This window comes from Callithrix jacchus, chromosome 21, assembly GCF_049354715.1.
Source record: "Callithrix jacchus isolate 240 chromosome 21, calJac240_pri, whole genome shotgun sequence".
Taxonomy (NCBI): Eukaryota; Metazoa; Chordata; class Mammalia; order Primates; family Cebidae; genus Callithrix; species Callithrix jacchus.
The window spans coordinates 45,969,781-45,982,605 of NC_133522.1; the positions used below are offsets into that span (position 1 = coordinate 45,969,781).

The following is a 12,825-nucleotide window of genomic DNA, read 5'->3' on the forward strand; positions in this document are numbered from 1 at the left end:
ATGGCATTAGGATTTCACAACTGTTTTAGAAGTCAGAATTAGCTGTTCTTGTGCTCAAAACAGAAAGCCAGATCACCAAGTCATCCTTGTGTTTCTGCAGCAATAATAGGGGTACAAGTTCTCATGACTGAGCAGTCCTGGAAAGAGAATGTGAACTGTGAGCAGTTGTCACAGACCCCAAAAATATGTCCATGCACCTGAGATTATGTTTGTGGATAAAACACAATATCCATGGCCTTGAGACTCTGACCACAGACACGAGAATGTGTCCATGCACCTGAGACTATGGTTATGGATAAGAAACTGTGTCTGTGGCCTTGAGATTATGACTGCAGACAGGAGGACATGTCCATGGACCCGTGACTACGTCTGTGAACCCAAGAATAGAGGCTGGGAAACTACTTAAAGCACAGACTTGTTCTCTAAACAAATGTTTCTAATGCAAGTCATCCTTTGCAAAAGTAAATTTTTGCCTTTATGAGTGGTTAAGTTTCTCTTTTTCATGTGACCAGTGACCTGACAATACAATTTAAGCCTCCAGGCTCCTTAGACTAGGAAGACCGGTGCAGGATGTGTGTCTGGCATAGACCAGCTGAATCGGGTGCTCGCTGTTCATGTATTCATTTTGCTTTGCTGGCAAGAACACTGACAAACACTAAAACTTCAACCTGTGCCTAAACTAGTGTCTCATTGAGAAAGAACTGAGTAAATGTTGGGAATTATTATTTTACTGGAAATCTATCTATCTGTATTTTATGCAATTTAATTGAAATTGCAAGTGTAATCCAAACTTCAAAATTACGAATCTTTCTCATTGACACATAAATAGGATCTGTAGTCAATTCAGCTGGACATTTGTTCTCTGACAATTGGCCTTTGTTCCTTCTTCCAATCAGACAAATACAATTATATTTAGTTCTGTAAACTGATGAAATGTCTAATTATATTAGGTATTGAGTCTACAAAAGTGGTTAGCACAATTCTTCACCATTTCTAAACTATAGAATTTTTCATGTGAATTTGGGAGATAAACTGATATTATGCTAGTTTTTCCTATTCTTCTGCCCAATCTCCACTCCACCCTTTTTTCCCCCCAGAGACAGAGTCTTTCCCTGTCACCCAGGCCGGAGTACAGTGGTACGATCTCAGCTCACTGCAGCCTCTGCCTCCTGGGTTCAAGTGATTCTCCTGCTTCAGCCTCCTGAGTAGCTGGGATTAGAGGTACCCACCAATACACCTGGCTAATTTTGCATTTTTAGTAGAGACAGTTTCACCATGTTGGCCAGACTGGTCTCGAACTTCTGGCCTCAAGTGATCCACCACTCCACTTTTTGAAAATGCAGACTTATCCTAAAGAAACACTGACACTCCGTTCTGCATAGTCCCTGTCCCGTACCACCAGCAAAGTGAGATCCATGGTGTCCTCCTTGGGGTAACTGGGGCCCCCCAAGGCAGGGTTTTCCACAGTCAATCCCAGCTCTATATACTATCAGCACTGGAGACAAAAGCAAAGCATAATTGACAGACAAAGCAGATCTTGAGCTTTGGGGTCAAGTTTTGAGAGATAACTCTACGATTCCTAAAACTAGAAGATTAAAAATTGATCTAAACTTCTGAGTTAATAAGGATCTGTCAAGTGCATTCCGTTCTTATTGGAATTCTGTACATGCTTCTAAAAAATGCAGATGTAAAACACTTTGTGGCTGATCAGTTTGCTCTTTAAATGATTATTCCAGTGACATTTGCATCATTGCCTAGCAATGTAAAAAAGAATATTTCATCCCTGCTCTGAAGGGGTAGAGAGCAAATAATCAAATACTGAGTGTCAGGAAGCATCCCACTCTGTGGCAAGCACGTGTTTTCAGATATCACTTTGGTCCTCACACATTGGTTCTGCGCAGTCTGGTTGCTACAGCAGATTGTTCATGAGGACAAGCCAGTTCCGAGAAGCGTAGGTGAGGTGCCCAAAGTCCCACAGGGAGCAGGTGACAGAGCCAGCACTTGCACAGCTCTTTGTCTATTACATTTAAAAAAATTAAATTATGGATGTCTTCACTCAGGACTTAGCTTTCTAGATATCTCTATTGATGTGTGACTTCCTAATGGCATTACACTTGAATCTTAGATTTCTCTAAATAATCCAATTTCTTAGAGCAGAACTGACTGACTCCTGCTCATTCCCCAGAAGAACTACCTGTGCATTTTAGAAAAAAACTAAAGCAAATGAGGATTAGTTTGGGTGTAGACATTATAATATGAGAAGGGCTATAGAGGCAGCAAAAGCACCAGGCGAGGGTGGATGCCTGGGGCTGCTCAGGGGAGCAAGGCCTGGCTTGTCAAGGTGAGAGCAGAGAGTGAGGTGGAAGAGGGCAGGCTCAGAATAGCAGGGACAGAGGGACTGAAGAGAAGAGCCCACTGTGGCCTCTGAGCAAGGCCTGGCTTGTCAAGGTGAGAGCAGAGAGTGAGGTGGAAGAGGGCAGGCTCAGAATAGCAGGGACAGAGGGACTGAAGAGAAGAGCCCACTGTGGCCTCTGAGCAAGGCCTGGCTTGTCAAGGTGAGAGCAGAGAGTGAGGTGGAAGAGGGCAGGCTCAGAATAGCAGGGAGGACAGAGGGACTGAAGAGAAGAGCCCACTGTGGCCTCTGAGCAAGGCCTGGCTTGTCAAGGTGAGAGCAGAGAGTGAGGTGGAAGAGGGCAGGCTCAGAATAGCAGGGGCAGAGGGACTGAAGAGAAGAGCCCACTGTGGCCTCTGAGCAGGTCTTCCTTGCTTCTATCACAGCAGATATGGGTTGGAATAACAACATTTTTGATACTCTAGTAGTGGAGGAGATGGCATAGACCTCAAACCTGCGCATACATGGGAGGCGATCGGCCATCGCTAACAGCTCTACCATCCCTACACTGTCTGGGGGGCAGAGTCCTGGCAAGGAGACAAAAGTTACAGAGCCAATCCAGCAGACCTTTTAGGTCTACCAACATCTCATCTCAACATATACTTCCCTGCTGGAATATTGTGGGAAGGTTCTACATGAGGGTCAATTTCACATCAGTTGTTCCTTCCTTTGTTAAGGTGGAGGCTGCTTTTCTCACGACCACTGTAGTATTGATCAGACCTTATCTGTTCCTCAAACAGGCATGGATAAGGCCCCTCAGAGTTTCCCTTAAAATAATGCAGAATCTTTGTTGTATGGTTTTTGTATATTTGGGTAATAGTCACACAACCAAATCCAAATTTTAAGGAACAGCAAGAATTACCGTTGTAGAATAAAATGAGCAGTAATTTAAATTTTTACTAAATCACCATGAATTCTTGTAAGAATTAAAAAAAATCGACATGAAGTTCTCAAATTAAGGGCTTATTCTAAAGTGATTCAACTGGCAAAGAATAATAGAACTTCAGCCTGTACATAATTTTCAAGAAGTGGAAGGACAGATTTAATCAGAGCTTACACTAATAGCTGAAGAGCCACTAAAATTATTCTAACAAGATACAAAACAGGTATGGCAATTATTACAGCTCTGGGATAAAATGAATTTCTATTTACAATAATACTTGGCCAAAAAATAAAACAAAATAAAAGAAAGAAGAAAAAATATAGAGGAAGAAGAAGCAATGGATTAGATACATCAAGAGAGAAAATTGATGCTCTGAATTGCACTGGGATATTTTGGGAGGATAGCAAAGGTTTGCACTGAGAATAGCCTGATGAACTGTACGCTAAGGCAAGTGAGCTGTCCCTGACCCAGCCCTTCCAACAACTGCTGGGACCCACCGCCCACCCGTTTCTCACCATCCTCTTTGGTCCGGGTGAAGATCTGCTCACTCCTGACCCCATCTCCTGCGCGGGTGAAGGCCAACACCTGGATGCTGTAGTTGGTGTACTTTTCCAGCCCGTCCAGCTCCAGGGAAGGTTGTGTGGTGGTGATGTTTTTAATCTCACCCAGCTCTGGAGCACAAGGAAAAGAAAACAAAATTCCACTACTGAGCCCATTTCTGCGTGTTTTTCAGCACCGTTCCCACGACCGCCCTGTGCCATGCCATCACCCATCCAGCCATCATCTGGACGCTGGAATTCCTCAAAGGGACTGTGCACAGTCATCCTTTGAGCTCATGGTGTCATGTGGCCCTTCGAAAAGGATCATTTACACCAAACTGCTCCAGAACACGAGGCAGAACATTGGTCTGGAAAATGAAGCAATTTGCTCCAAGTTAAGTGTTATCAACCCAAGGCCAGCACCAGGGCTGCCACTCAGCCTTCAGCAGGTGCTAATGAGCAATGTCCCCTGCACCCCGCAGCAGCACACTTAGGACCACACACAGGCACTGCACCATGCACTCTACAGCTCCACTGCTAACTATTCACTAGGAAGCTTCTGCAGGCTGAGGGGTTTTATTTTTATTTTACACAAACTCTACTTTAACATACATGTATTTTTAAGCACCTAACTTCATCTCAAATATCTGATCTACTCTCTTTAGCAAGTTTCAAGTTTATAAGACAGTATTTTTAACTGTAGTCACCACTTTGTACATTAGAGCTCCAGAACTTATTCATCTTGCATAACTGAAACTTCCTGTCATTTGGGGGTAGGGGAAGAAAATGGCAACTATGTGAGAAGGTGGACTTGTTGTGAATTGCATTGATTGTGGTGAGCATCTCACATTGGATACAAACGTCCAAATAAGCTGCATGCCTGAAATACACACAATTTTTATTTGTCCATTATACCTTAATAAAGCTGAGAAGACAACATATTTAAATTGAAAAAAAAAATACACCTGAGCTAAACTGAGTGGCTCAGCAAACCCCTCATTTACCTGGAGCGAACTCCTCTCAGCTTCAATCCTAAAGTGACATGCCCATGCGTCAGAAATTTGGTGTCAGCTAAAAATGCTTCGCTTTCAGGAGTGGGATCCACTAATAATATTCACAGATAGAACACTATGCACTGTCATCTCTGGCATATTATATGCGGCAATTCAAGAAAACTTACAAGTGATGTGCAAAGTACTTCCATGGTGTTCGGCTGATGGCTTTTGAAATGAGTCACCTTCAGAGCATGAGACGGGCCTGAGAACTGTTCCCCTAGGGGAAGGGGCTGTCAGTGGCCCGTCGGTACCCAGAGCAGGCCGGTTACCCCAAGAGACCAGCAGGTCCGGGAGTTCCTTGTTGAACAGATCTGCTTTGGCTGCATTTGGAGAGCAATCCCAGCTGCCTGTCAGTCCCTCTCACTGTCCCTTGCCTCCGTACAGGGAGTGGACGTGGCGTGGCTGCCTCCCTTCATGCCTGCACGATGCTGTTCTAAGTACAGACAGTAACTTATGCAACCAGCAGTGCCATTCAATAACTTCTGCAACCCATTCATTTTACACACAAGGAAGTCAAGGGACAGAGAGGATCAAGGAGCTCAGCACAGTGGCTGAGGGCACGGGCTGTGGATCTCAGCTGCTCTCCTCGGTCACGCTGGGAAAAAGCAGAAACTGGGCTGAAAATGGAGGCACCCACGAGCTGTCGGGTTGGTTGGAGTAAACGGGCTTTTGCTTTTTGCCTGCCTGGTTTTTCCTTCCTGTTTGCTGTTTTTACTTTCTCGTGTGTCCAGGACATTGCACAGAATTCTGAATGCATAGCCACGTATTTTGTGATTATGATGACTGTGGAATGTCTTTTGTTCAATTTAATTTTTTTGTTACCCAAAGGATCAATGTGGCATGGATACAGCATTAAAGAAGAATGGCAAATACAGCATGGGATGGCTGAGCCTGTCCTTCACATGCCGGAGAGCCCCTGTGCCTTCTGGGAGTTGCAGGAAGAGGGGTAAAGAGGCTCCATGTGGCACCCACAGTCCAGGTCCCAGTGGGAGCCGAAGGCCTGGGGCCACCAGAAGCAGACAGTTCTATAGGCTGGGGCTTTGCTGAGGAGGGAGCAGGATGAGAAGGATGGCCCGAAGACATGCCTTTGGACTCCTGTCTTCTAAAATCGCCAGCAGGGTGCCAGCTGTTAGAGGTTACAATTTGGAAATCTCAACAGAGGGCTTATGAAAATAAGAAAAATGTCTGCTCATGGGTGTGGTCACCATGCAGTCAAAATATCAATATTTGGTTGCTCCAGATGGGTTGGAAATTCTCATCTCTGAAAAAAAGATCTTTCCAAATTCAATTATTTTCCTTTTCCTGAATATATTTAATATAAGTATTTTAGATTAGGATAAAAAACCTAAATGTAACCAGACATGGTGGCTCATGCCTGTGGTCCTAGCTACTTGGGAGGCCAAGGTGGGAGGATCGTGGGTGCCCAGGAGCTGGAGGCTGCAGTGAGCCCTGATTGCGCCACTGCACTCTAGCCTCAATGACAGAGCCAGACCCTGTCTTTAAACTAATTAAAAGTCCAAATGCTAATGGACAAACTTTAAATGTAGAACTCATTAAGATCTTTTCAGATTTAGAAACTTCACTGTGTCAAACACACACACACACACACACACACACACACAGCCCGCTACACATATATACGAACAAAATTAATAAAAAGACAGCTGAGGGGAGGGGCTGGCTAGGGCAGGGTGCTGGAAGTGGGTATGAGACTTTGATGAAGGTCTGTTTTTCCCAAGAGTACAGGGTGTCTGCCTCACAGAGAAAGCAGGATCGTGTCACAGTGTGGGAGAAAGTAGCCCTCCAGCCATGCTACTCTTGAATCAGACAGAATGAGGAGGAGGAGCCTGGTGAAGAGGGAAAAGGGCAACCTGGCCTCTCTGATCTTAAAAGAGCAAACACTTAAAAATGATTAAAAATGCTAATGGTTAATATGCTGATTAGAATTAACATTTGGATGTTTACTCATTTCGAAGTTCAAGTCATTTTGATTAACTGATTTATCATGAACCATGAACACGATGGCAGTCAAAACCCCAATTCCAAATTGTTCCCAAAGATTTCTAAAACTACCTGAGCCAGAGTTGATTCTTTCCACCAGAACATTTACAGACGCTGATGGAAGGGTGTTTTCCTGACTACAGATACTGGGTAACTAGCAGATATGGAAGAAATAAAAAGAGAAGGATGAAAATAAAAGAAGGCCAGATACAAAACTGAGTGTTTAGTTTGCCATTCTTTTTAGCTCTTTTTCTTTTTAAACGTGAATTTCTATAGTCTCACTTTCATGCTCCTATATGGCTGTTTAATACACACACACACACACACAAAAACACACACGTTAACTAAAGTGTATTGTTCAGTTGAGGTCATGAGTGAAACACAATTTAAAAGAATATTTAAAATTAATTTAGACATCCGATTTTTTTTCTATCACAAACTTCGTTTTAAACAAAATAGTTTTGTGTATTTATTTATATCCTGCCTCATTATGAAAGGAGTTTAAGGCAGAGAACAAAATAGGTATGGGAATAGCTTCTGAAGCGACCCCCAGCTGCCCACACACTCCAGTTGGGACCTAACTGTTGCTTCCTTTCAGAATTTACCATTTTTGCAGTGAAGAAAGACCGATGAGATGGAAGGTAGCAACAATTCAGAGGAAGAAGGTAACTTTCAAAGGATACAATGTTGCCAGCAGTCTCAAACAAACTGTTTCTGTCAGGTCTTAATAATTCAACTTCCTGATCATGAGAAAAGAGATCAGAAAATTCACCAAAATATTTTATTTCATCTGATCACATTAACAAGAGAATTCTTTCTTGGACATATTTTGGAAAGTACTGGGGTCATTGCTAATTACAGGAGGAGTAACAATATTTGACTCTCTCAGTCTTTGTCACTCCCTGCTCAACGCCTTTGGGAGGCCACAGTCTGAGGAGTTTGCACAAGAGTGTCCAGTACTCCCGCAAATAAACGTGCTTTGTAGAGGATATTCCCGGGTGGCAGGAAGAGCGACCTTTCACAGGCAGGTCCGTGTTTCTGAAGGTTTCTTGCTTATCTTTTGGAAATTAAGTGCAGAACTTCTACACTGTACATTAATCTCAACACTTTGACTAATGCCACGAGTGAAGGTATCTTTAGAAAGCTATATGCACGCCTGAGCATTTCTTTTTTTAAAGAAGTGTGTTTTTGAATATCCAAGTTTTCAAAGCTTTAAAGGTATGAAGGACTCTCATTTTAGACAGAAGATGCCAGCAGACAATGTCGGCAAACGTGAGTGATCTTAGAAAATATGGGTGATGTGGTCATGTGAAGTCACCCCTGGATTCTGGAAATACTTCCGACAAGAACAACAGAAGAGACGATCTCAGTGTAACACTAACTGTCGAAGAAGAATGTTTAGGGCGTTTAATTTCAACTACTCAATATGAGGAGTGGAAATCAGAACAAAAGTATGTAATGATATCCTATGGTATTTTGTCAACAAAATTAGATAACTTTTGCAAATTTTTGTTGTTCTCTACTCTGCGGTGTTTTAAAAGCTTGTCTTTGGGTGGGAGGGGGAAGGTGTGACAGAATCATCTACTAAGATCTGCCCTTCTGTGGGGCTGTCCCTTCTTGGGTCTGTGGTTCTGAATTCATTAACATCTCCCTGAGTCCCTGGTCTAGAACCTTGATGGGGACAGACCCAGCAAGCTTGGTGTTTTCCATGCAAAAGTGTCTGCTACAGGACCAAGGGGTCTTTCTAGATCGCCTCCCACGGCTGGGTACTGCTCCAGGTACTACGTGCGACGTCGAAGGCATCAGGTCTGACCTCAGTCCTGAGAAACACATCCAGTTAGGGACATGCAGAGCTAAGGCCCAAAGGCTTGCACCACGTACTCAGCAATGCTTCTGCTGCTCATGTGCCTTCTTGCTTTTATTGTTGCACAAACTGTGGAGGCTTCTGCCACCTGGGGTACCCTGTGTTTACCTGCATGGGGACAGGAGCCTGCTTGGTAGAACAGATTCAGGTGGTCTTGAGCAGGGAAGGGATGGGCCCTTGACTGCATTTGCCCAAAATTGGAGGTGGGCACTCATCAGGGGTCACACCCAGTCGGAGGGGTTAAAAGAAGCCCCAGGCTGGGGGTGGTGGCTCACACCTGTCATCCTGGCACTTTGGGAGGTAGAGGCAGGCAGATCACTTGAGGCCAGGAGTTCAAGACCATCCTGGCCAACATGGGGAAACCCCATCTTTACTAAAAATACTGAAAATTAGCCAGGTGTGGTGGTGCATACCTACAATCTCAGCTACTTGGGAGGCTGAGGCAGGAGAATTGCTTGAGCCCCGGAGGGGGAGGTTGCAGTGAGCTGAGATCATGCCACTGCACTCCAGCCTGGGCAAAAAGAGGGAAACCTTGTCTCAAATAAAGATAAGAAGCCCCAACCACAATGGGAGGCACTGTCCAGGGGCAGAAGGCACAGAAGGGGGTTGGAAATGGAGGGCAGGGGAGGAGGCAGGTGTGGGCCTCCTAGGCTTGGGACAGAGACAGTGATCAGACTTCCAGAGGCCTTTCCTGCTGGGGCTGCAGCCTCACTCTGCCCCTAGCACACTCATGCAGCCCGGCCCAGCCTGGTGGACACCACTCGCAGCCTGAGGGCAAAGATACTGAGGTGTCGCTTCCAGAAACTTGTGGCGCCAATCTTCTGGCCACTTGAGAAAGTCACTTATTCAAAGTCTTGCCCAAGAACAGGAAAATCTGTCCTACAACCTGCAAAACACACACACACACACACACACACACACAAACACACACACACACACACACACACACACACACACACACGATAAAGAACAGGGAAAAGAGGGAGGAGGAGAAGGGGAGGGAAGGGGAGAAAGAGAAACCGGTGACAAAACCTTCCCGGCCCTTCCCGAGAGCTCCCCTCCTGTGCCCGGGGACTCTTCCTCCATCCACTTACAGCCCAACTACAGGAATGTCAACGCTTCCCCACCCAGTTTTATCTGGGAAATGGGAAGAGGCCAACGTTTAAGGATACGTATCACACAGAATGTTCCAGATAGAGACAGAGGTCTTGGTGCTGCTGCCTGCAGAACCTTGACATAGACACTCATAATTAGGAAAATACATCCATGTTGAAATTTCCCAGGTGTCCTCCACCCCCTATAGGCTTCAAGTTGGGTGTAGAAGATGTGTGATGTTTTAAACAGAGAGACCTGTTCACATGTCCGATGAGAGATGACAGAAAAGGGGAGAGTGTCCATTGATACAGAGGTGCTTGCCATGTCCTCAGCCCCTTGTTAGGATGGGTCTGCAAATTCCATCACGCATTTTCTGGAGGCAAACTCAAAGTGCCAGTTTAATCCTCTTACCTCCATCCATGAGGTTGGCCCAGTAAATGACTCTGAACCCCTGGAGAATTCCATTCAAGGCTTCCTTGGAAAGTGTGGACCAGGATATTGATATGCTTTCTGGTGATGTTGCTATGGCTTGGACATTTTCGGGGGGGTAACTGGGCACTGAAATCAAATAATTAGAATCTGTAGTAACTGTGGGTGGTTTATTAGCAAAGCAATACTGAGAAAGCAATTGATTTTAATATTTCACTGTGCAAGCAAGAAAAGTTGCACTCAACCCCCAAATGAAAAAAAAATAACAAAGGTCACTTCTCTGTATAAATATTATGATGACTCCATAAAGTCTAATGAGTCAATGCATATGTTCTCACGGATCCATAGTCTCTCTTTCCAACTTAGCTTCTTTATTTTTAGGGCAGTTGTTAGGACTTGACTTGTGTACATTTCTTAATTTTAATGCCTGAGAAGATGATTGTCTGACTTATCTTCCCCTTCCCCTTGCAAGTTACTTCTGTAAGTTGTATTTACTTTATAGAGCACAATGCCTTTGTGTAATATCTGGCATATACATTTGAAGCTCAACTATTGTAAAGCACTCAAAAGAAGAAATATCATCACAGATTTCCCCTGCTTTATCCTCATCCCTTTCCTCAGAGGGAAGAGAGGTCATAGACAGAGACAGATCAGAAGAATATTTAAAGTATTTTGAGTACTGAGGCTATCTATGTAGATTAAACCTTAAATACTGGAGCTAGGAGGGGGTGCAAAATATTGACTGAAACACTCATCTTCATAAAAAATGAGTATTAAGCAAAAACAAAGGCATATTTAACGACTATTGAAGACTATGAAGATACACAATTCCTGCGTTCAAGGTGCAATTCATTAAAGACTCCTCTCCTTGCAGAAATTGTCAGATGTTACAGGAGCAAGTCATCTTTGCCTCCTCAAGTCTATGATCAAATAGCTAACTGCACAAGAGGTAAACGCAGCGCCAGCTTGCCGCCTTCACAGCTACCACTATTGCTACAAATAACCCCGTATCTTATCTTTCTGCCTAAAACACTGTTCTCTGGACAGCAGGATTCTGTCTTTATTTTCAAGCACTACTGGAAATTTGAACTTCTAACTTCTCAGTGTTATGGCGGGAGGGCGAATTAATTCATCAGGGCCGCTAGGGGGCGATCAATCACTGTGCGATCTGAAAATTCCTTTTCTCTGTGCTCAGAACGCTTGAAAATAGAAAGCAATCATTAAAAAAAAAACCCAAAACAACAACAACAACACAAAAAACACCTTCTTAACATTTGGGAGAAATTTTTTTAGCAAATAGCATTTCTGCATTCTCGTCAGACTCCTGCAGTCGTAGGGAGAGCCTTGGTTTCACTCCAGAAAAGCCCAATCCTTGTACCTGGAATGAATGAGGAAGATTCTGGAAAGGGAGGCACTTGGCGGCTTTGCAACCAGCCCTGCCCTGGGTGGGCGAGGTCATGAGGGAAGGCTTTCCCACCGAGACCCCAGGCACTGCAGGTCGCTGCAAAGTCAGCGGGGGGCCTGGGGGTGACGTTGGGGGAACCCCGGGGGAGCCCACGAGGGAGCCTTTGCAGAGGGAAAGCCACGAGGGACCAGGGTCTGGCCAAACCTACCATCCTCGAGAGTGGTGGTGATGATTTCCTGAGAAGAAGGCCCCGTGCCGGCCCGGTTGCAGGCCTGCACCACCAGGCCGTACTGGGTGAACTTATTCAGGTTGTCCAGGGTGTAGACCTCGCTGTCCCCGCTGGTGTCGACGCTGATAATGTTGAACTGGAAGTTACCCCCAGTGCTGTACTCTCGGTAACCTATTTGGTAGCCGCGGATAATCCCATTTTGCAAATGTTTCTTGGGAGCCTGAACAGGAGAGAAAAGAACACACTGAAGAAGTGTCGAGGTAGGACAAGAGCTAGATTGACGCCCACACCCACATTGGAAGGCAGGAATACACAGGAAAGAGAGATCACAGATGAGGAGACAGGTCAGAAGCATAAAGTACTGAGTACTATCTATGTAAACCTTAAATGCTGGAGCTAGGAGGGGTGCAAAATATTAACCAAAACACGCATCTTCATAAAAAATGAGTATTAAGCAAAAACAAGGGCATATTGAACCACTATTAAAGACTATGAAACTAGACATTGTCATGATGCTGGGCAGTAGTCCTGTAGCAGCCGTGAACCCACGTGCAAGGCTTGGTCTGTGCCAGGCACCCTTCCTTTACCCGTGAACGCAGCCAGCCCTCCCAACCCCTCTAAGCCAGGGTCACTACAACTGTCATTGGACATAAGAGGTCACCCGAGTATCCTGGCAGGAGGGGAATCTGAACCCGGGCGTCTGGCCCGGGAGCCTGCACTCTCATCCTGTCCTTCATGCTTCCTGGGTGACTAGTCTCATTGGCAAGAAAATGTCAACATACAGATCATGTTTGTGGCATTTCCGGGACACTTGGGATTGGGTGAGACTGACCCTCAGGCCTTCACCTAGCAAGACCTCTTGAGCTCACTGCTTTGTGCCAGGACTTGCTCCAGGCACCAGGGAACAAAATTGAGTTTGGGAACGTAAGAAAA

General features: G+C 45.0%; 1 protein-coding gene across 2 annotated transcripts in view; it reads right to left on the minus strand.

Moving 5' to 3' along the window:
- DSCAM (DS cell adhesion molecule) overlaps positions 1-12,825 on the minus strand; it is an 802,011-nt gene that overhangs the window by 101,447 nt on the left and 687,739 nt on the right. For both annotated transcript variants that reach the window (XM_017967103.4, XM_035283348.3), the window contains exons 17-19: positions 11,872-12,112; positions 10,241-10,387; positions 3,791-3,946 (exon numbers count right to left, since the gene is read on the minus strand). In XM_017967103.4, the coding sequence (XP_017822592.1) occupies positions 3,791-3,946; positions 10,241-10,387; positions 11,872-12,112 (544 nt within the window). The remainder of the gene's footprint in view (positions 1-3,790; positions 3,947-10,240; positions 10,388-11,871; positions 12,113-12,825) is intronic.